Source organism: Garra rufa, chromosome 1, assembly GCF_049309525.1.
Source record: "Garra rufa chromosome 1, GarRuf1.0, whole genome shotgun sequence".
Classification (NCBI taxonomy): Eukaryota; Metazoa; Chordata; class Actinopteri; order Cypriniformes; family Cyprinidae; genus Garra; species Garra rufa.
The window spans coordinates 53973668-53998792 of NC_133361.1; the positions used below are offsets into that span (position 1 = coordinate 53973668).

At 35.8% G+C, this 25125-nt stretch overlaps 1 protein-coding gene across 1 annotated transcript in view; it reads right to left on the minus strand.

Moving 5' to 3' along the window:
- The window catches only part of LOC141324851 (transmembrane protein 104-like), a 69090-nt gene that overhangs the window by 4417 nt on the left and 39548 nt on the right, over positions 1-25125 (minus strand). Inside the window, exon 8 of the mRNA XM_073833571.1 lies at positions 16361-16454. Coding sequence (XP_073689672.1) covers positions 16361-16454 — 94 coding nt within the window. The remainder of the gene's footprint in view (positions 1-16360; positions 16455-25125) is intronic.

The following is a 25125-nucleotide window of genomic DNA, read 5'->3' on the forward strand; positions in this document are numbered from 1 at the left end:
AATTAATTTCAAAAACTATCGGTTAATTAATCGGTATCGGCCAGTGTGGTCCAACCTAGCTATCGGTATCGGTAAAAACCAATATCGGTCGACCTCTATAGAGGACCTTTCCCGATCCCGCCCCCCCATCTCTCTCCCACTTTGCTTCCTGTTATGTCTGATCTGTCCTATCATAATAAAGGCAAAAATGCCAAAAAATAAATCTTAAAAAAAAAAAAAAAAAACACTGATGCAACTTGTGTCTGTCAACACTGTGACTTGATGCACAGCTTTCTATGCCTACAATGTTTAACAACCACAGGCCAATCAGCAGTAAGATCACACCAAAACATTAGCCAGAACTCCAAAGTATAAAAAGTTGACTTTCGGTCATTTAAATATATTAAAACTTTGATTTGTCAATAGAAGGGGCATTACCGTGGTCAATAAGATTTATTCTGTCTCTTATGCTAGCACATATTTGTGCACAACATATGTGCCAATGGACATACATTAACACTGACTGTGGGTTGGGTTTGACTAATTGGTTTGCACACAGAAACAGCCACAGGTCAAACTCAAGAGTAAAGCCCTATTAAGCCCCCTTATTATTAAGTCTCCTAACTCTAACCTATTTATTTTATTTAAGCTTTTCACTATTTCTATAACACTGAATTTATAAAGAGTGAAAAAAATAAAGTGTTTGACTTTCCGTATTAAATTACAGATTCTGTAATCTGATCAATGTTGCAATCAATGCTGAACAAGATGAGATCGTTAAGGCTCTAATGGCCTGCTGGAAAATGCTGAGCTGGTTAGACTGGACCAATAACTTGTCTAGGCGATGTTCCCTGCGTGGACAACCAGGTAGAGAAACACTGGTGGTTAAAATCCAAAACGAAAAGCTCTCTCTTCTATTGTATTGTACAGACAGCTGACGTGCAATTAATTGGAGGTGTTCCCGACAGCAGTGCTGACCCAAAGGTCTCCATTAGCATTAAAGGTGTCCACATATGCTCATTCAGTGTTTGAGAAAGATGCATTCTTCCTGGCAGGAGTAAAACATTCTGGCAGCAAACAAGGGGCAGAGTGCATGTCACACTAATCTCAGTCTATTAACCAAGGGTAAGATGCATGTAAGGGGAATAAATAATTCACTAGTCGCAAATAACAAACAACATAATCGCAGTGATGTTGTAGTAAAAGGGTACGTGTCTTAAGAGAGAGTGCATGATGCCAGAAAAACTACAAATTGCCTTATTTCAAGTGCACAAATAAGCAAATAACTATTATAAATGACTTTAGAAAGGCCTTGAAAGTAATCAAAATGCAGGATTAAGTGGAGAAAAAAGCAGAAAACACTAAATCCATAATGTGAGAGACAGGTCTCATTTGTACACCAAACCAACAAGGCATCTGTCCCATGTGAACAAAATTAAATAAAACATGAGCCTGGACTACAAAACATAAGGGTAGGTTTTGTTAATTGGGATTTATACATCTTTTAAGCTGAATAAATAAGCTTTCCATTGATGTATGGTTTGTTAGGACCAATATTTGGTCGAGATACAATTATTTTAGAATCTAGAATCTGGGGGTGCAAAAAAAATAAAATAAAAAAATCTAAATTTTGAAGAAAAATATATATATAAATTAATAAATGCATTTAAAGTTGTCTAAATGGAGTTTTTAGCAATGCATATTACTAATCAAAAATTAAGTTTTGATATATTTACGGTAGGAAATTTGCGAAATATCTTCATGGAACATGATATTTACCTAATATCCTAATGATATTTGGCATAAAAAGAAAATAAATTATTTTGACCCATACAATGTATTTTTTGGCTATAGCTACAAATATACCCATACTACTTAAATCAAATCAGTAATATTTTAAAGAATTATTACAGTTTAAAACTGGTCATGAGTGTCACATGATCCTTCTATATATTTATAGTACAATATAATATCATGTAATGTAATATAAATTATTACAGTTCAAAAGGTCAGTAGGATTTTAAAATGTTTTTGTAAGAAGTCTCCTATTCCGACTAAGGTTGCATTTAGTTGATAAAAATATAGTAATTCAATAATATTTGAAAAATTTTATTACAGTTTAAAACCATTCGAGTGTCACTTGATCCTTCAGAAATTCTAAAATTCTGATCTGCTTCTTAAAATACATGTATCATTATAACTATAATATAATATAATAAACAGTTGCGCTGTTTTTTTTATGGAAACTGTGATACATTATGTAATTATTTAATTAATATACTGTATAATGAAAGTATAATATAATACAATATAATAAATACGGTTCAAAAGGACAGCATTTTTTTTGCCATTCTTTGATGAAAAGAAAGTTCAAAAGCACAGCATTTATTTGAAACTCTCCAAAATAAATAAATTATATATTTCAGTAAGATACACTTTTGACTGGTAGTGTACGTTTATATATTAAATATTAAAATAAATAAATAACATAAATATAAATATCAAATAATAATATTAGAAATACACATCGGTTACGCTATAGAAACACTGTACCACAACAGACATGTCAGCTAAGAAAGGACGGTAAAATATAGTACACAAAGCCAAAGGCAAACAACTGCATTAACAGGTAACCTTCATTGTGCGATATGCTTAATATAGCAAAACAGATATGCAAGAGCTTGACTAGAGGACAAACATAGGCACACACAATAATGGGACTGCAAATCACTGGGGGAAACGTCAGAGACAGATAATATAACCGAAGAACCAACCGGAGAGGATATAAGCATGAAAGAGATGTAGTCAGGTTCAAGATGCATTACTCCTTTTCATAACAATAGTGGTTCAGAAAGAGTCGCACCGAAAGAATAGGGGGTAGAGGATAAAAAAAAGAAAAGAAAAGAAAATCAAGGGCACAATTAATCCAAATACTCCTGACATCTCCTGACACGACTCAAGTCATTGTATAGATGCTTAACCTTCAGCACAGAGGCCTTTTGTTGTTTAGGGATGAGATGTGATTGCATCCTAGTGCATATGGCACAGCGATTCATCACACGCTATAAATTCCCTGAGTGTACATGCTGATGGCCATGGAAAACGCCACTGGTATCTGTGTCTTCAAGTCTTATTCATCATGATAAGTTTGTATCTGACACCAGTGCCAGCAGAGCCCGGTCGGAAGACCCCACAAAAGGTGGATATTTAAAAAAAAATTCATGCAGCAAAGTCAAACTTGTCATGGCATTACAATCAAAAATGACACTGATTGCTAAAGCTTCCCCAATGGAGAGTGTGTTGGGTTTTGAAGGATGCTCTTCATTAACAAAGCACCCATGAGATGGTGAGTCACATGACCAGCTGTGACCATCAAGTGTGAATGGAGGACGGTAAGTGGCGAGTACATTAGGCAGACATCAAAAACATCCCTGTGAAAGCATCATCAATCACCATCCATAAACTTGGTTATTTAGCCATCCAAAACAACTTACGGTAATCATGATTTTTGCCAAGGACACACTTCTGGTTTCAACAACCTTGCTTGCTTGTCCTAGAACATGCCTATCAAACAATCAGGTTCCAGGGAACATATACATAATATATATATATATATATATATATTATGTATATATGATGTATATGTATATGTATATGTTCCCTGGAACCGATAGTGATATCAGAACTCCAACTGTTTCACAGTTTGTATCACTTCACTTGTGGTGTTTCTCACAACAAGTTTCAACACTCAAATCCACTGCAATTTTACAAATACTGTTTGTAGCTCTATGAGTTCTTTTTTTTTATTTAAGACAAGAATGTACTTGTTTACACTTCAAATATACAGTCTATCTGAAAATTTGCTTTGATGTTTTCGGAGATCCAGGGTATCAGCGGCCGTTCAGCACTTATGAACCCACCGAAATCCACCTTAACTCAGCTGGCTCTGATGTCTCCATTTTGGTTAAACATGAAATATAATTTTTGGGTAAATCTAATGGGCAGTCTTTGGTCTCATTAATCTGTTATTTGTTTCAGAGCAGATAGTTTTGGCCGAAAGGGCCGAATGATGTTATATTTTACCTAAAATGCTGCCTTTGTATTTTGACTGAATTCAATAATTTTACTATTTAATAATAGTGTTTACTATTGGAAAAAGGAGCATGTTCGTGGTGTTGATTTTAGTTTCATTATGCTGCTATTAGATGGCGACGAGACAGCAGTAAAAAATTATATTGAAAGACTAAAACAGGGTTGTATACAAGGAAATTATTTTTACTTTCAACAACAGCGCTGTCATTGGAAATCACCCTCAACAGATGAAGTTATAGTACAACAAAGATATCAATTTCCTCAGTGGAAATTCAAACAAATTTTTTATTGTGAATATGAGATTGAGCTGGAGAATGAATTCTGTCGCAGATGCAGGTAATCAAACTCGCTCATTCCATCTCTCTCTCATAATACTCCACATAATACAGTAGGGTTTTAATACAGTAATACAAGCTTTCAGTGAAGCAATTCAACGTTCCTTCGTTATTAGTTCTAGAGTGACGCTTTCATATTAGTAACAAAGGCTTAGGCTCCGCTGTTAAACTGTCAAACTGAGATTTAAATCTGTGGCAGAAGAAAGTAGTTCTGCACTAAAGAAGGTTTTAAAGGCACTCTGTTGTTGTTTCTTATGTATTTACACTGTTGTGAACTGTTGTATAAGCACAATATAAAGATAACATCTATTTCAAAATTGCTTTAACGTTTTCAAAGATGTGAGCTACAGGGCATCAGTGGCCTTTTCAGCACTCATGAACCTGCTGAGAGCAGCCTTACCTTGGCCAGATGTTCTGGAATTTGCCTCTGACTTTGATGTCTCTATAGTGTTTAAACATTGTGATGACAATTAGCTGTTTTTAAAGATATCACTATCCTCAGCAGACATTCAAACTAATGTTTTATTGTGAATATGAGATTGAGCTGAAGAATGAATGCTGTATTAGATGCAGGTAATAGCACTTGCTCAGTCCATCTCTCTCATGATACTCTACATAATACAGTCAGCTTTTAATACAGAAAGTTTTCACTGAAGCAACTCAGCATTTCTTCATTACTAGTCCTAAAGTGACGTTTTGGAGTTTGCAATGGAGGCTTGGCCTCAGCTGTTCAACTGTCAAACTTAGATTTGAATCTGTGGTGGAAGGTAGTTCTGCACAAAAGATGTTTTATAAAGACACTTTGTTGTTGTTTCTTATGTATTTATACCCTTGTGCCATCAAACTGTTGTATAAACACAATGTCAGACTCGTAACCATACAATATGGCTGTATATCAACATGCTGTGATTAGCTATGGCCGAATCACAACCGCGCCAATATACAACCATAATCGCACTACTACTCGTGTGATATTACTTATTCATATTAGAGATACACTACTGTTAAAAAGCTTGGGGCCAGCAAGATTTCTATTTCAAATACATGCTGTTCTTTTGTACTTTCCATTTCTTAATGAATCCTAAAACAAAATGGATCATGGTTTACACAGTAGTATTAAGCAGCCCAATGTTTTCCAACATTGATAATAATACGAAATGGTTCTTGGACAGCAAATCAGCATATCTGAATGATTTCTGAAGGATCATGTGACACTGAAGGCTGGAGTAATGATGCATGATGCCGAAAATTCAGTTTTGCATCACAGGAATAAATTATATTTTAATATATATTTAAATAGGAACCAGTTATTTTAAACTGTAATGATATTTCACAATATTACTATTTTTACTGTATTTTTTATCAACTGCATGCAGTCTTGGTAAGCATGAGCTTAAGCATTTATTATTTTAATACTGTAAGGTTGCTTTGACAAAACTTGTATTGTAAAAAGCGCTGTATAAATAGTAATCTTGACATAAGAGTCTTCTTTAACACCTAGAGTATGCAGTAACAGTCTATTCAGTCTATACTGCCAAAAAGTCATTTGGAATGACCATAAATTGATTTTTGGACTGTCTTTGTGATGTAGTACTGTTAATTATTGAATAAAAATGCTTATGTGACAGAGGGCGAATATACAGGGTACATACATCTCCCTAATCGCCTAAACTTTATTCTGTGCCTAAATGTTAAAGTAATTAAAGTTTTAGCAGGAACTCATTAAGGAAGGAAATGTGGACATCAATACATAGCATAGGCTTAGAGAGTGCAAAATTTAAGATGTCTATTTTACCACAGTTTACACACAAAAAAAAAAAAAAACTCAGCAAAGAGCATCCACACTATGGACAGCCTGAGCCATTTCAGACTAATTGATGATCCTCTGAAATTTTCAAGCAAATGAGCGAGTGGTTTTATGGTCTGTTAAGGAACGCAGGGCATGGTAGTTTGTAGCTTGTCCATATTGCAGGCCCTGCTAAATGAGAGGCGCCAATGCATTTTCCTTGAGAGCAATTTTCAGGCTCTATGAGCTGAACCATTGCCCGGGGTATTCATTAAGGCACAGCTATATTTCAGAACACCTTGAGACTACACTGCCGCACAATATCCCACACTGATGCTGTTCCAGATCCAGCACCTTTTACAGTATATCTGACCTATAAAAGAACTATAAAGTCTGATTCTCAACAGACGCCTATTAATATGGGGGAAACCCGTAACATTCAAATAGTACTGGAGTTATATCCTTACAGTGGTTCTGCTGTTAATACAGTCTCTTTGAGAAAGAGCTGAAACTAATTGATTAAATTTATACAGAAAATAATTGAAATTCTATTGATGTCACAGTGACATAGTGCAGTAAAATAAAAAATGTTCAGGATAAAAAAAAGCATATTTAGTGTATATTTAGATTAGAACTGTCAATCAATTTTAAAAATGTATCTAATTAAATCGCACATTTTTCTGAAATTAATCACAATTAACCGTGATTAATACCACCCAACAATAAAGTTTTAGAAAATATTTTCATATTGCAATCATTTTACATTCAATCCTAAAATTCATGTAAATATTTTTAATAGCAAGTCTCTGTTAAACCTTTGCTTCATTAGCTGTTTCCATCTCCGTTTTTATCTGCATTTTGAAGTATCACATTAGAAATAAGTGATGAAAATGCCAAAATTTGAAAAATAAAATCCCTTAATTTGCAAAAAATTTTATGCTTGCTTGAGGTGGTTTTTGAATTGTGCCAAAAAAGGGTTCATGCGAATAATGGGAGATGGAAATGCATTTTATTAATAAATTCCTCCACACGCATGTGACTTTTTGACCCTATGGGACGGGATAAATTGATCTCATTGCACAGCATCTGAAATGTTGTTATGGCGATTCTAAATACGCCTGAGCAAAGTCTGTTGTCAAAGTATTTCTGTATTCTGAATAGGTACCTCCAAGAACTGTCTTACAAGACTCCATTCCCAAACAGCTGGCAACCGCCTCCTAAAGCAGTGAACGCATTTATTGTGCTTTGTCTGCTGCTCCAAGTGTTTCTTGGAGGTTATAGTACATTGAAGGATGATTATAGAACTTTTTACATACGTCATGTGACCTGTAAATGCCAAAAAAAAAAAAAAAAAAAAAAATTTTCATTGCAGTTTTGCGATCACCTCATGGGAATGTAAAAACTTTGCGATATATGGGAGTTTTCGCGCAAAATATAAGTATCCATTAGGCATATTTAGGGCTCGAGAACTGGTGGTGCAAGGATCCTATTGGAATTGCTCAATTTATTATTATTATTATTATTATTATTATTATTATTATTATTATTATTCTCCAAAATGAATTGCATTTTTGAGGGCCTAAATAGGCTTGAAAACTCATGAAACTTTGCACACACATCAGAACTGGCAAAAATTTACATCTGATATGGGTTTCAGAAGTGAGTGTGGCGAAATGGCTCAATAGCACCACCTTTACACGTTCAGCAGAGTGTGCTTAGAGCTACACTTCACGTAGATGCATGAAAACGGTACACACGTAACACAAATACCTACAGAAAATCCAAAACTCAACGGGAAGTCAGTTATTTTTAATTTTCTCTGCAAATTTTGTGCAATTTTTGCCATTTTCAGGCGTCTTACTTGAACTAACTCCTCCTAGAGATTTATTCGGATCAACACCAAATGGTCAGTTTAATCTAAAGCTAATCTAAAGCGTTTTCGTTGGAGGGTGTGTCTGTGGTGGCCTGATAGATTTAGATGTTTCTCCATGACACAGGAAGTTGTTATGACTCAGGCATACAATGCCCGATCTGCCGCAAATTTCACAAGTGTGAAAACACTCCTGACCTGAAGACATCTACATGTCCATATTCAGTTATAGTCATAGCGCCATAACTTAGGCATAAAATGTCCGATCCTTCTCAAAATTCACACGTTCTATAAGAGTCCTGACCTGAACAAATCTGAAGGCCAATATTCTCTCATGATCATAGCGCCACCTGTTGGCAGCAGGATATGTCATGTCACCAACTCAAACATACCAAGTTCAATCTGCACCAAACTTCATATGTTTGATATTTACTATATTAAAAGCATACTGCTCCAACGCTCACTGTTTTCCTAAAGCCACCGGTTGAGCCTGGATGCGAGGGCCCTTTCTTCACTGCTTGCAGTTTTAATTTCATTTAGCAATTTAAATTTGCGCAATTTATAGGGTATTGGAAATGCAGGTACTGTGGGGTGTGGTGTTGAAAGTGAAAAGTCTCTAGTCAAAATAAATACATAAGCTTGCATGCTGGTCCTGTAGCATGATTAGAAAGGAAAATGTGAACAAAAATAAAAGCAATTAAATGTGTTATAATTAAAATATGAAAATTAAACGACGAGTAATAGATTATGATGGAATATATATATATATATATATATATATATATATATATATATAGAGAGAGAGAGAGAGAGAGAGAGAGAGAGAGAGAGAGAGAGAGAGACTACAAGCTAGCTAAAACCGGCAAGCTAGCTTATTCACCATAAAATACAGGGATGACATGAATTTGAGTCTGTTGTGAAGTGAATTTCAAGCATGAATGAAGCGAGTAAACTCAAAATGTTCAAGCATCCAACTACGCGCAAATAGTGTGATTTATTTGCGCAGGACGCGTCTGGTGTGACCGCCCCATAATGCAACCTCTGACTCATGCCATTTTTTTTATATATATATAATTTTATAATATTACAATAAATATAAATAAATGCACTTTCCTTTTGGTGTTCATGCATGCACACGGATACCCCTACAAGGCTTGAAGTCTGCACATCTACACCTAATTCTATGCTCTGCATCTATTGCAAGTCACCTTTATATATGCACACATTTCCTTGCATTACATTTACATTTATGTATTTTGCATACGCTTTTATCTAAAGCAACTTAGTTTGCATTCAAGCTGCACCCCTGCTTGAGCAACAGACCCATGAGCTTGTTAGCGCTCCACTGTTTCAGCTATAGGATCGTATATAATGATGCAAATGATGTTTTCAACCTTAACAACAGATTTTGAGTATTGCGCATGTTGTTCCTGCACCATTAACAGTAATACAGTCTCTGAGGAGCGTTCGGTAGCCCAGCACAGCAATGCAACATGCAGTCATTAATCTCTAGTGAGTAATCACACACTCTTTGTCCGTTCCTCAACGTTCCCACTAAATATGAATTAAAGCGGCAACCTCACTGACTCATTTCGCTCTCCCCGTCAAAAGCTGATAAATGTTCTCTACTTCAGCGCTGAGAGGAGGTGATCCTTCCCATTTAAATTACCCCCACAATAAAACTGCCTTTAAATAATGCATGTGAAGACGCATAGCTTTGCATACAAGATGCCACATCACATCCGTGTTCCTGGTAAACAAGGCGCTTCATGAATTTCACACAAGTTGCGATTGAGAGTCTATAGCTTGGGGTTTGTGAGTAACAACACACAGGAAGCAGTATTAACTTGAGTATAAAGCTGCTGTGGTCGTTCTGAGGGTGCGGGCAGTAGATGGCATCAAGGCTAAAACACGAAGTGGCTCCCCTGATGCCAACTGAACCGAACCCTACTTACCACATCTCGTGTGACACAGGAGCAGGAACGGTCTCTCCTGTGCATTATGGGTGAGCGGAGGCACAGAAGGGACGTGCCCGCTTGTCCTGCTGTCTGCTGTGAGTAATGACTGAGAGGAGAGGATCATGGGAAAAAAGCACAAGACTGGAAAGGCGAATGGAAAGAGGGAAAGAGATGATAGGCGACTGGTCAACCTATTGGCAATGAGAAGTTCATGTTTGGTTCAAATTCAAAAACTTAGAAGAGCTGCTGCACTAATGTATTGGTATAGAGAAAAATGTGGAAGAATGTTGAAGGAAGTTTTGGTTTTGGCACTATATACTGTATAATTACTTGGTTTGTATATGGGCCATTCTACAGAATTGCTGCAAACTGCTGTCCCACAACCCAAAAAAAAAAAAAAAAACATTTAAAAAGCGTACAAGCATTCAAATCTTAGATGTTTACTAAGATTCTTCTATTATCTATTGAAATCCACAATAATGTTTAAAATATCAGTAAGCTTAATATATATAAAATCATCATTTATTGGGTACTTTCAATTGGGAGGTGGTTGTCTCAAACCCTAACCTACGGTGGCCGAGAGAGCTCAACGCGCTGCAACTTAAGAAAACACATGCAAACAGAAAAAAACGACAACAAATTAAGAAAACAAATTATTACTACTGTTTCGGTAGTGACAAACATTCTAATGCTTTCTGAAAATACAATGAGAATTAACTGCACAATTACTAGAAATGTTATACAATTTGCATACATCCAAAATTTGTGGAAAAATCCTTTTTTTTTTTCCAAGGCATTTCCAACTCTAATTTGGATCAATTCTGTAAAATGGCCCATATACATGACATAATGATGAAATCTCAGTCAGCTGGTCAAAATAAACCTTAAACGAATGGCAAGATCTTGAAAGTGTCTCGTATCTCTCAGATAGGGGTTTGTTTTGGGATGACCGCTTGAGTCCATTCTCCTTGTTATTACTAGATCAATTATGAAATACATTAAATGGACAAGAAATATCCCATTATCATACCAAATTATCTGTCCACAGAATGCAAGTATTCAACATATCAGTGTGATTTTCCTGTAAAATTTCATGACTGTTCGCAAAATAAAAAAGCCACTTTATATTCAATGCAAATGTGGGTCATAATAATGTCTTTGCAGAAATATTCGACCAACTAATCACATACTTTATATTAGATTTAGCTACCTGTTTTTCTCCTCAGGGACAAATATCAGTGTCTCAATCTATAGTAAAGTAGTTATTTTAACTTATAATTCCATTAACATAGATGAGGCTGTTTTTATTAATAATTAGATTGAGATTGTTGGATCACGCTGCATATTTAATGTACCAATGTTTGTGTTAATAATAGCTATATAAAAGGAACTAAAACCCTTGGACTATTGCTGGATCACATTAAAAATTCAATTCAATCTAAAGCCTAGACAAGATTTTCTTTATTTATTTGGCTTGTTTCACCTGTGAATTAATTTAGTCCTGCCTCAAAAGAAAGATTAATAAGTACACATGGAAAACAAGAATATTTGAATAACCTTGTAAAAGTTTACTTTTTAATGTTTTCACAATTGCTTGACAGAATTTGATACTTGAATTAAGACCAATTTTGCTTAAAATAAAATACAATAATTTTGATGACAACTGAAGTTATAAAAGGAGTTTTTACTACAGAATTTAAATTCCTCACAGAATAAATCAAAGTTTAGGTTTTTTTTTTTTTGAAAAGTGAACTTTGAATACTTTAACGTCTGAATACTTTAAGGACTCCTTAATATCCTAGTTCTAGATCTGAACGGCTCTAAATCATACCGTAGACTAAAAATGAGAAGAATGCAGTATCAAATAATTACTTTAGCTCTCTGGAGATTCAGAATGGAGGAAGGGAAAAAAACAGCAACAGAGAAAGATAAGCGCAGCACACATACAAAAAGATGGCCACTTTGCTGCAGGGCACCAGTGATGTATTTCCGCAAAAAGAAAAAACAATACAAAGCAAACAGCGAGCAGCTAGACCAGTAATGTCTTTCACGATCGAGTGGGATCATACATAATACATACATGATGCAAATGACCCCGTATTGATTCACACGGCTAACAGCGCAGGAATAGAGAAATAACAACACTGCTGTGAAGTTCATCACCTGCATTCAGCAGTATATGTTGCTGAAGCAAGCAGGATGTGCTGTTTCACCCCCCTTAGGTTATAGTGCCCTTAAATGGCCAGTGCATTAAAACACAGATGGCTGAAATATGGGTGCATATACTAATCAGCAGATTTCCGTAGTGTGTCTATACATTTCTTGATACATAAACTGAGTCATTGCTAGACAAAACTGCATAGCATCACTTTCCACCACTCAGCGTTATTGAAACCTACACAGCTAGAACTACCTCCGTTTTTTGCCTTCTTAGCGCCTGTGGAGCTGTTAGAAAACATATCCAACCTCCGATGACTCTCATTCACATCTCATTGATGATCAATGAGACGAAGAGCAGAGAAAGGTGAGCAAAAGGTCGTATAGTTGTTTCTTTAAAGCACTGCGAATGTGCACACAAGAATATGTGTTTTTGTCCATCATGCACGTTCATTCACCACTGAGTGCACATGGAAGCAGAAGCCACGATTCGGTGCGGCTGTGATTTGAGCGGCGGGTGAGGATGGGCGGTTTTATTTTGGGCCTGTCGTCTGGTAAGTGACTGCCCAATCACGCCTGAGACGGCCTGTCTAGCCTGTCAGGCTGAAGTATGAGGGAGACAGAAGGCGGAGACATGGAGCGGGACGCATTTATGATTGACAGACCCTGGCTACACTGCAGAGGAGGGGAACAATGTACTAACCATGATGGAATACCTTTAAGATGCATAAAGTAAGAAAATAAAAAAGGTTAATGGTGAAGTTAAAAAATTACTTAATGCACTTATCTTGTACATATATTTTTAAAGCTTTTACAAAACCAAGTTACTTGCAGAAACATTTGCAAACCACTATATATCGGGAGCATTTCCTATGAGGAGGCAAGGGAGGAAGGGAGTGTCTCCTCAAAATACTGGATGAGAAAAAGTTTGTAACATTATATAACAGTAAGTGTATAAATCACCTGTTTTTCTAACGAAACTAGGGGTGGGCGATTTGGTAAAAATATCATATCACGATTTTTTCAAGAAATATCACGATTCACGATTTTATCACGATTCTTTGTCATGTTGGTTTTACTTTTTTACAAGTTGTCTGAGTAGTACAGCCAAATTAATTTTTCTATTTTAAAACCAAAACCTTACAAGGTAACAAAATATAAAATAAAAAGAATGGCAGATATTTAAGCCAAAGTGGGCGAAGACAAAAAAAATCTTTGTCATTATTTTCTTTGTTTTTAAAAAATAAGAACAAAGATAAGCTACATGTTACAAATACACATACTATACTAAATAAAACAAACAGTGCTTTAATTTTCAGGTACAGTCGGTGTATTTATCAGTAGCATTCAAGAAATTTAATTAACAAATATAAAAATAAAACACTATATAAATTATATACATAAATTATACATAGAAGCAACATTTAAAGCAACTGTATTGAAGTTCTTCAGTCAAGAGCAGTGAATGATTTTCCTTTGTGTTTTGTTTTATTAGCGTATCTTCACCCAAAAATGACAATTCTGTCATCATTTACTCACTCTCGCATTTTTTTAAAGCATAAAACATGCTGAACATAAAACTTATTTTGAATAATGTGGGTAACCAAACAGTTGCTGGGTCCCCAGTTACTTCCATATATTTTATTTATTTATTTTAAGTCAGTGGGGAGCAGCTACTGTTACCCACATTCTTCAAAATATCTTCTTTTGTGTTAAGCACAAGAAAAAAAATAAATAGAGATTTAGGACTTGTGAGTGACAACATTTTTGGATGTACTGTCCCTTTAATGACAATCGGCAGCATGTTTAGCTCTGTTGCAGAGCTGCACGCATCTATTCAGGCGCGCATCCGTTTTTCTCTTAACTGTTTACTTTCACTTTAGACAACCAACTGTGCTTATATGTAATCCTTGCGTGTTTTTGATAGTATACGCAAATTAAACGCCAAAGATAGCTCAGTTTAGTAATCAGGTGCTGTCTGACTGGCTTTTAGCGCACGTGCTTCAGGTTTACGCGCTCATGAAGCGCATGCCAGAACAGCGCGCGGACCAAATGGCGTTATTTTACCGGCAAGACTTTGAAGCACATTCAAATAATGTACTTTTGTGATCGCGAATATGAATAAGTGCAGTGTCCCGTGAGTGAATGTACAGTATATTAAGACGGAGGCACACTGTAGCACGATACTACGATATTTATTCAAAAGCAGATCGTGGAGACATTTTAATCGTCCACGATCAAAAATCGTCATATCGCACACCCCTAAACGAAACAATGTCTAACAGCGACACCAGCAGGTAAAGTTAGTCTCTCTCACCCCCCCGAGCCAATTGAGTTTTAAAAGACACCCTAAAGCGTGCCGTGGGTTTGTTAGGGGGTAATTGAGAATGAATGGGGGAAAGTCACTTGAGGGGAGGATATGATTGGATATGTTTGGCTGTGATTGGTTCATGCGATAAATCCAAGGGGCAACCTTCCGGTCTCCCTCGTGAAACCAACACGGAAGTGACTGAAAACTGCAATTCATCGACTGGCCGCTTGAGGCTGGCTGCAAAAGGGAGTCAATCCCATTGACACTCCATGTTAAAATGCCCAACTTTACAGCAGAAAAAAGTATGTTTACAGCCTGGTTCAAAAAATGGTTTTGGTCTATATAGCTAGTTTTGCCCTTCATGTCAACTGTGAGGGGGGTGAATTTTTTTTATAGCTCATCGGTTTAAGTTATATTAAGCCTTAAAGTTCAGCATAATTAAGGGCGTGGCCACTTGAGTGACAGGGGGATTGCCGCTGCTGTCACCACTGTCGCTCTAGGCGGGCGTGGTTTCAGCAACCAGCTCCACCCACATCCCGCCTTTTTGCCCATTTTTAATTATCCGGGAGTGACGCGCGATGACGCGATTCCAAGATGGCGCGGCCGAATCCCGCCCACTATGAGCTTCAAATTAGCGCTTCAGAATCCTACGGGTGACGTCACGGATACTACGTCCATATTTTTTACAGTCTATGGATAAATCCCAGCTCTTGTGTTTGTGCGTGTTTTGCGTTTGCGAATCAGTTTGAATGAACAATATAATAGCGTTCATTTAAAAAAATATATAACCACATTGTTGCGTCAAAATAAGACTTGAAATTGTCTAAAAACATGATCTGTGGGAGTTTTTAGTGAGTATTTACCTTAGTAAAATTCAAGGTAAATCTCCAAGTCTGTGACCAATATTTACCAAGCTTTGATGACTGATGATCCCAAAATTGTAAACATAGTTAAAAGCTAGCAATTAAAAAGTATAGCTGAACATAAAGTTCACAAATAAAATATATTGTTTAAATTGTTACTGCCTAGAGTTATAATTTCGGAATAAATGTAAAATACTTAAAAACACTAACTTAGTGAGATTCACACTTGGCTTTAATAAACAGAATATTATGGAAGCCTGTTTACACCATTGAATAAACAATAAGAAAAAAAGGAAATTAAGACTCTCAAAATTCTGACTTTTTGTCTTGAGTCAAAAATATATATATTTTTTTAAATAAATAAATCACAATTCTGATCAGTATTTTTTCCGCTCAATTTCACAATTTTATATCCAAATTCTGAGAAAAAGACAGAACTGCAAGAGAATAAAGTCTAAATTGTGAGATATAAACTCGCATTTGCAAGAAAAAAGTCAGAATTGTGAGCTTTTATCTTGCAATTCTTACTTTGTTACTCAACTGTGAGTTCATATCACAATTCTACAGATTTCATAATTCTGTGAGATAAAAAGTGGGCTTCCATAGAATATTGATTACATTGTTACAACACAATTTTTTTTTCTTTGTCTGATAGTGTAAGTAATGTTTAACCAAGAAAATATGACTGGGACATGAATTCACAAAAAAAAAAAAAAAAAAAAATGTACGGTAGAAAATGTTCAAAATATCTTCATGGAACATCATCTTTACTTAATATCCTAATGATTTTTGGCATAAAAGAAAAAATGATCATTTTGTCCCATACAATGTATTGTTGGCTATTGCTACAAATATACCCATGCTACTTAAGACTGGTTTTGTGGTCCAGGGTCACATATATTAACTAAATAAATATCACCCATAAGTCAAAATCTAAAATAAATTTAAAATAAATCAATTTTTTTTTTAAATAAAATAAAGTAAAATAATAAAATATTAAACAACTTACCAATCCATCTCATTAGAGACGTAAGGATCTGGAGGTATTTGGTCTTCTGCGCATTGAAAAAGGTGAAGGGCCCCAACAACAGTGTGAAGGTAGCCTGAAATGAAATAAAAAATACAGAAAGCAAGTCAATGAAAGCAAAAAACAGTTTGAGTAATAGCAGTGTGCTGCAAGTAGGATACCAAGACAGATCTCAGTAAACATTCTGTGGTACTTTGACCTAAATAACCACCAAACTTGGCGCCCATTTCAGCCACAAATGAAGTGTATACATGTGGCACTGACACACAGAACTTCATGAATGATGGCTGTTCCAACTGTATGGAAATCTGTGCTTTATGGAAGCAGATTCTGTGTGGGTCTGCTTCTGACTCTCATGCTACACACATAATTACTTTTTAATGCACTTGTGTGTGCAGGCACATAGATTCATGACTCACATCTAATGAGCTGCTTTGGGTTAAGTGTTGACGCAACACTCTTTGATATGTATATTAGAGAATTTAGCATCTCAATAGACAGGACCTCTCAGTCCTACAGTGCATGACCATGCAAGCAAAGCATTTACTCTGAATGTCCCTCACAGCTACTTCACTATTAAAACTTTTGTGTTTTTAAAAATTTCAAATTCTGTTCTATTCTATTTTTAGATTTAATTTTCCATTTCTATTAAAAACAATCAGTCTTAAAAGCAAGAAACTAAAGTACATTTGTAATATTGCTGACTTGTTTACCACAGTGGTACTATTTTCTTGAAAGTAATCTCTAATCTGATTCAGCTGGCGTCTATTGGTACGTTACAAAAGCTCTGACTCACTATTTTGCATGTGATGATTTGGTTTTCAGGCCACCAGCATACAGATGTGTTTTCCAACAGAGCTGAATAAAGATATTTCCCTTTTCATTCACAATTAGACCAGGAATGTGAATTTAAGTAAATGGGTTCAATTTGATGTCTTGTTGAGCTGGTAGATTTATGGCTAAAACAGAGCTCATCTACCACAGTTTGTTCTACTTTAATACACTCCACAATATTGATGGATGTCTCTCATTAAAGAGTGAATTGTAAATCATCATGACACTATTCATACTTTATCTGGAGAGGTGAGGAGTGTCTTGGTTTTTGTATAGTCAGATAGGATGAGGGTGAGATAACAGTCAATCATGATGCCTGAATGTCTTCCCTGATAAAAGAGCTGACAGAGAGGCTGACAAAAGCTAAAACCCTGTAGGGACAAGACAAAAGAGCAGAAGACTCTAAATTCATGTGCCGTTCCTATTAAGGGTTGTAATGGGAAGCAATATGGCAAAAGTTAAACAGTTACCAGGAAATGGTTTGGACTCAAATGATAATTGAGGAGAGACACTGAGGAGAGGAACAGATGGGTTCTTTTTACCATTTCAATTTGGCTCTGAAACTGGCAGCGCATTGCCTAGATTTATGCACGTTATATACATTTTTATAAAACAGTTCTTGAATCGGATTAGCTGAAAAGATGTGATATTAGAGTGATATCAAAACACTAACAGCCTGTTTGTAATTTTATCACTCTGCTTGTGGTACTTCTTACAGCGAGTGTCATGGCGGACAGCCAAATCCACTATAACTTTATAAATATTACTGTTTTTGTCTCACAGAATGTAGTTTTAAGAGGTTTTTGGGCGAGAATGTACTTGTTTATAGTTCAAATATGCAGTTTGCTAATAAAGATAACATCTATTTGAAAATTTGCTTCAATGTTTTCGGACATGTAAGCTCCAGGGTGTTAGTGACATTTCAGTGCTCATGAATCTTCTGGCTCTGATGTCTCTATAGTGGTTAAAAATGAGATCTAATTTGTTTTGGGTAAATCTAACGGGTAGTCTTTGGTCTCAATAAACTATTATTTGTTCCAGAGGAAATAGTTTTGGCAAAATCTCATCATGTTTATGTAAATTAATGCTGTATGTCAAAGTGCTGCCTGTGTACATTTGACTGAACTGCCTAGCAACTTTTAAGACGGCTGTTGTTGTTTATTAAATATTATTATTCAATAAATAATATTTTATATAAAAATAGTAGTATTACTGTATTTTATATAAATAATAGTAGCATTTAAAGGTGTTTAGTTTTGATAAACAGTGTGTGTGATGGTGATTTTAGTTACATTGTTCTGCCATTAGATGGCGAAAAGAGTTTTTAACAATCAGCAGTAAAGACTTTTATACTGAAAAATGAATGTGGTTAGAAACTTATTTTTCGTTTCAACAACAGCTTGATGCACCGAACAAATGCACTGAACAGCGCTGTCTTTAGTAATCACCCTTAACAGATAAAAGGATATTAATGTTACGACAAAGATAATGCTTCCTCAGTGGACATTCAAACTAATGCTTCATCGTGAACATGAAGAATGAATGCTGTATCAGATGCAAGTAATCACGATTGCTCAGTCCATCTCTTTCTCATTAAAACTCAACCACACATAACACAGTAAGCATTTAATGCAGCAACTCAATGTTTCTTCGTTACTAGTTCGAAATTGACGTTTACGAATTAGTAACGGAGGCTTGGGCTCAGCTGTTAAACTGTCAACTTTAGATTGGAATTTGTGGCGGAAGGAAGTAGTTCTGCACAAAAGAGGGTTTTTAAAGACACTCCATTGTTGTTTCTTATGTATTTACACCTTTGAGCCATAGAATTGTTGTATAAACACAATATCACACTCGTAGACGTGGCAATACCTACAGCCGATTCACAGCAGTGCCAATATACAGCCATATCTCACATCCATTCGTGTGATATTGCTCATTTATACAACAGTTCTTTCCGGATCTTAAATCTGATAGGCTGAGAGGAGTACGACATTCTAGTGATATCAGAACTCCAAAAGTTTCACTGTTTGTATCACTTCGCTTGCTGTATTTTTCATAGCGATTATCATGGCGGATGCCCATATTCTATAATTTTACAAAAAAATGTTTTTGTGTCATGGAATGTGGTTTTAAGATGTTTTTTAGGCAAGACAATACTAGAATATATAATAATGTGGTTTGTTAATAAATATAACGCAAATATAAAAATTTGCTTCAATGATTTCAGAGATGTGAGCTCATGAACCCGCTGAGAAACCCTAACCTTGGCCAGATCTTCTGTAATTTGCTACTGACTCTGATGTCTCTATAGAGGTTAAAAATAATATATAATTTGTTTTGGGTAAATCTAACAGCCAGTCTTTGTCTTATTAATCTATTATTTGTTACAGAGGAAACAGTTTTGGCCGACTGTATTTATGTAACATTAATGAATATCAGAGTGCTGCCTTTGTACTTTTGACTGAATTGCCTAGAAACTTTTATGATGGCTGTTGTTGTTTATTTAAATATTATTATTCAGTAAATAATTGCATATAAATAGTAGTTTTTAATAAAACAGTATGTTCGTGATGGTGATTTAGTTATTATTCTGCCACCAGATGGCGAAAAGAGGATGTTTTTATGAGTGATTCAGCATTAAAGACTTTTATATTAAAAGAGACTCAAACAGGGTTGTAACAAGGAAGTTATTTTCCATTTCAACAACACCTTGTAAGACACAGCCAACAAATGGACTGAGCAGCACTGTCATCGGAAATCACCCTTAACAAATGAAATGAAATGATAATACGACAAAGATATAGCTTTCCTCAGCGGACATTCATTGTGAATATGAGATTGAGCTAAAGAATGAATGCTGTATCAGATGCAGGTAATCGCACTTGCTCAGTCCATTTCTCTCTCATAATATTCTACATAATATAATGAGTATTTCATACAGTAATACAATGAGCTTTTAATTAAGCAACTTAACATTCCTTCGTTACTAGATCTAAACTGACGTTTTTGAATTAGTAACAGAGGCTTGGGCTCAGCTGTCAAACTGACATTTGAATCCGTGGTGGAAGAAAATAGTTGCACAAAAGTTTCTTAAAGTATTTATTACAATTGTGCCGTTGAACTGTTGCATAAACACAATATCATTCTCGTAGCCATGCGATATAGCTGTATATCGGCACGCTATGATTCCCTACGGCAAGTTATTATTTACACAAAGCACATAAAAGGCCCCAGAGCAAGTGAATAATACAAAAAATAGGCATCTCCACATTCAGTCGAAGAAATCCACCTTGATGAATTCCCATAATGCATTGCTGTCAGCATGAGTTATCTCAAAGTGCATGCCTGCATCACTCCCACCACACAAAAATATACAACCAACCCCACCATTCAACGATGGTCGGAAACACCCACAACCATTTACTTCTGAGCAGAACTCCTACATTCCAGAATGGCCATAAAATACCAAATGCAATCTCACGTCAACACAAAATGAAACTGAAAACATAACCCCTGTAAAACAGCTCAGTTTTTTATGGGAGGCAATGTCTAAGATAACCAATCTCAGCTCTGATGGCAAGGCCCCGCTGTAGCTCTTCATCTGAAGCCTGACTTATAACATATGCCGCAGTTTCCGATTTGAAAAGGGACGCTGGCAGAAAGGTTGGACACTTGACAGGAGCTCGTCCACACATGCCAGGAGGGCAAAGCGATAGTAACGGATTTCCATTGCCTGTCCCATTCTAGAGTGTTGCCGATGCTGATAGTGAAAATGGTGCAACATTGGCACGCGGGTGCACAACGCGTGCCAGGAAAGGACAACAGGAAGGAAGTCTGGCAATGGATAAGGGGTGAGGGGAGAAATGGAGGGACAGGGCCAGGCAGAGAGGGCATCAGGGGAAGGAGAACAAGCAAGAGCTGCGGGGTGCTTGGTGACTCAGACATGACACGGAGAGAGACAGAGAGGCACTGTGACATACTCTACTTGTTATCAGAACACAGAGCTCATTAACACACTAATAGTGTATAATAACCACGCATGAAACACAAGCCATGGAAGTGTTAGCACTGCTTGTTAAGGAAAGCTCTCTATTACTACGGTTTATGCTTAGGGTTAAAGTTTTACAAACATTTTAATCAATAGCTTAATTTAAAAACAAAATCACAGTGGTTGACAAAATAAGACTGACACCCTCTGGCCAAGCAAAATATGCAAAAAAAAATAAATAAAACAAAATTTATATTATAAAATTATTTTGTATAATATTAGTAATTTATAATAGTAAATTTCAATTGTAGTTTATATTGTATATATGATTATTTAAATAATATATAATTAATAAATAATTAACTGCAACAAAAATATCTGATAAATAAATTAAATCTGATACTGTTGCATTGAACTGAAAAAATATTGAGATACTTATATTAATATTATATATTAAATATATTAAAATAGTTTGTTTGCATACTATGTGTGTACTGTGTATATTTATTATGTGTATATAATACACATGTATATATAAAGGAAAAATATGTTAGATTTATATGTAAAATATTTATAGTTATATATAATGATATACAAGAGTTTAGATACAAATAAATATGATACATAAAAATATACATATTTTTAAATATATTTATATGTATATACATAATGAATACACACAAATAGTATGCAAACAATTTTATTTTGAATCGTTTAATCGCGACCTATCGTTTTGCAGCTTTAGTAATATTTATTTATTCAGTAATAATTTCAGGAAAACACAGATCATTCAACGGGAATGTAAAATAGTAAATATAGAGTTGATTATGTTTCTGTAATAGAGTGAGTAGAATTTTTTAATTATGGAAAAAGTCATAAAGTCATAAGTCTAAAAGAAAAATCAAAACTAAAGAAATAATGCACCAAAGAAAATGTGGCTGATATTACTTGACAGTGCATTGTGGGAAAAACTGTATACTGCACATTTTGTACAATCTGCCTTGCGGAATATCTAATATTTTTTTAAATCTTCCTTCAAAGGCAATATGCACATTTAATGCTGTTCTTAATATATTTTATCTTTCACAATAGACAAGTTGTTGCTGGGTAAACACCGAGTCAATTTCCATGCTAATTTCGTCCTTCTTTTGCAGGCCAAAAATTGTGGTCACTGGGGCATTCTGACCGATTTGGATATCTTCTGTTTGGGTGACTGTAATGTTCCTAAAGCAATATCAGATAACAAATTCAGCAATACTGAGCTCATCTAAACCCAACACTTGACGGAAATGAGATAAGCCAAAAAAAATTAAATGAGAAAATGCAAAGGTGAATAGCTTGACGGAAAAGCAGGACTTGACTTATCGCATCAATACGAGTGAAATGAAACCCACAGTCGATGACCGTTATTTGGCACCAGGGGATGCTGACACTGTCACGGGCACAAGACATCAAATTCAGGATAACAAATAACTGAGCAAGTGAAATATTACCATGATGACTTACAAACTATTTTTAAAACTACCTCACTTTTACGCCCAATATATATAACACTTGTCAACTATTTAAAGTGTGTAGTGAGTAACCCTAATATGGTTTTCTTCCTGATTACTCCCTCAACTTCAGATGCACCAAGTGTGAATGGCTCCAGTGGGCATTTGTGGCTAGGAAGGCCCATGTGGCAGCACAGAATGTAGGATTATAACTCAACTGATAACAACATGCAAAGCAGGGATTAAACTTCCAATCCCCACAGTGCCAAGATCCCAGTGGCATTTGTCTCCACTGCTAATCTTTGTTAGACATTCCAGACAGGATCAACAAATGGAAAGCAGATACACTGCTACTACATCATCAGCTAACAGAGCAGACAGAGAATATTTCATTTACACTCAAAACAGAAGCATTCTCAAACAAACTTAATAACATCAAACTACGACACAAGTACAGCGGTGGCCAAAATTATTGGAACACTAGCATTTTCACCAGCTAAAATGGCTTTAAGATATTATTTAAGGTATTTACATTTTTTGCTGTAGTGTGTCAGTAGGAAATATCAGTTCACATTTCCAAGCACAAGGAGTCTGACAACAGCCAGTGCTTCACACAGAGATCTGATCTCAATATCATTCATTCAGTCTGTCTGGAATAACAAAAAGATACAAAACAAACCAAGACAAACTAAATCTAGAAGAACTGTGGCAACGTCTCCAAGGTGCTTCAAGAAACCTACCTGCAAAGCTAGCTGAAAAACTATGTGCAAGTGCACCTAGGGCAAAAGCTGCTTTAAATGCAAAGGATGGTCACTCCAAATGTTGATTTAATTTGGTTACTAGAAGTGAATTGATAAAGAAAATCTATTTATAACATTATCTGTGACAGCATCCTCATTTTACAGCATTTTTACAGAAGCGTATACAGTACCGTGGCTTTGCAGGGAGGTTTCTTAAAGCATCTTGGAGACGTTGCCACAGTTCTTTTGGTTTCGGTTATTTCAGACAAACTGGATGATGAGATCAGATCTCTGTGTGGAGCACTGGCTGTTGTCAGTTGTGCAAACAAAAATCTCACTGGATCATTACAATTGATGGCGAAATGAATGTTTGGAAATGTAAACTGATATGTCCTACTTGCACACTACAGCAAAAGAAAGAAATAACTGACTTAGCTGCCGAAAATACTACTTAGCTGTGTTCTAATAATTTTGGCCACCACTGTATATGCTACACTACCCGAACTTATAGAGTCTTGTAGTTCAGTTTTAAAGCCATCAGTGCAAAACTAATAAAACCTACACCAGGCAGAACAAACCTGCTACGAAGCCTGGGTAAAAACTGTGAGCCAATAATGACTCTGTAATTGAGCTTTTTTCAGCTCACTGTATCTGTCAGGCGGCATCATTAACCTCCAGAATGGGCTGCAATAAGCAGTCACAATTAAGAGCTCAATTAATGAATAAATGGATCAAAACAAATGCATTAAAGAAAGCAAACTAAAAATCTGAGTGCAACCGCAGCTTGAGCCATCCTTCAACAAGAAAAGGAGTTCAAGGATTAGTTCACTTCGACAATAAAATTTTCCTGATAATTTACTTCCCCATGTCATCCAAGATGTTCTTGTCTTCCTTTCTTTCTTCAGTCAAAAAGAAAATAAGGTTTTTGAGGAAAACATGCAGGGTTTTTCTCCATATGGTGGACTTCAAGTGGGATCAAGAGGTTGAAGGTCCAAATTGCAGTTTCAATAAGCTTCAAAGGGCTCTACACGAATGTGGGAAGTATCGCAGAGCTAGTGCAAGACATTTCTGGCTAACAAGTGCATAAATTTACATTGTTTTTTAGAAAATGACCTATCGTTTCACTAGATAACACCCTTATTCCTCAGCTGGGATCTTGTAGAGCTCTTTGAAGCTGCACTGAAACTGCAATTTGGACATTCAACCTGCTGATCCCCATTGAAGTCCACTATATGGAGAAACTCCACTATTCGACTGAAGAAAGAAAGACACGAACATCTTGGATGACATGGGGGGGATGAGTAAATGATCAGAACATTTTTATTCTGGAAGTGAAGTAAGGCTGTGTTTTTGTTTGTCACATCAAAAATATCTGATAAAAACTCCTAAGGATGTGCAATGAAATAACCGTGAATGATCAATCCAAAGTCACGCACGGCATGATCTGAAACCATGTCGTACATGAACTTAAAATTAGCACAAGAAACTTACAGGCATCAGAATCATGGTGCAAGGGTAAATCACGCTCAACATAAGACACTCAGATCCCATGAGGGCATGATGGTTCAAGTTCTGACTCATTCAGTCTCTCTCCAATCATTTCTGATGATCCAATAAAGCACATGTGCAAACGTGCTATAAAAAGCAGCAAATATACTCAGAAGTCCAGGAAAGCTGAAAGCCGTCAAGAGC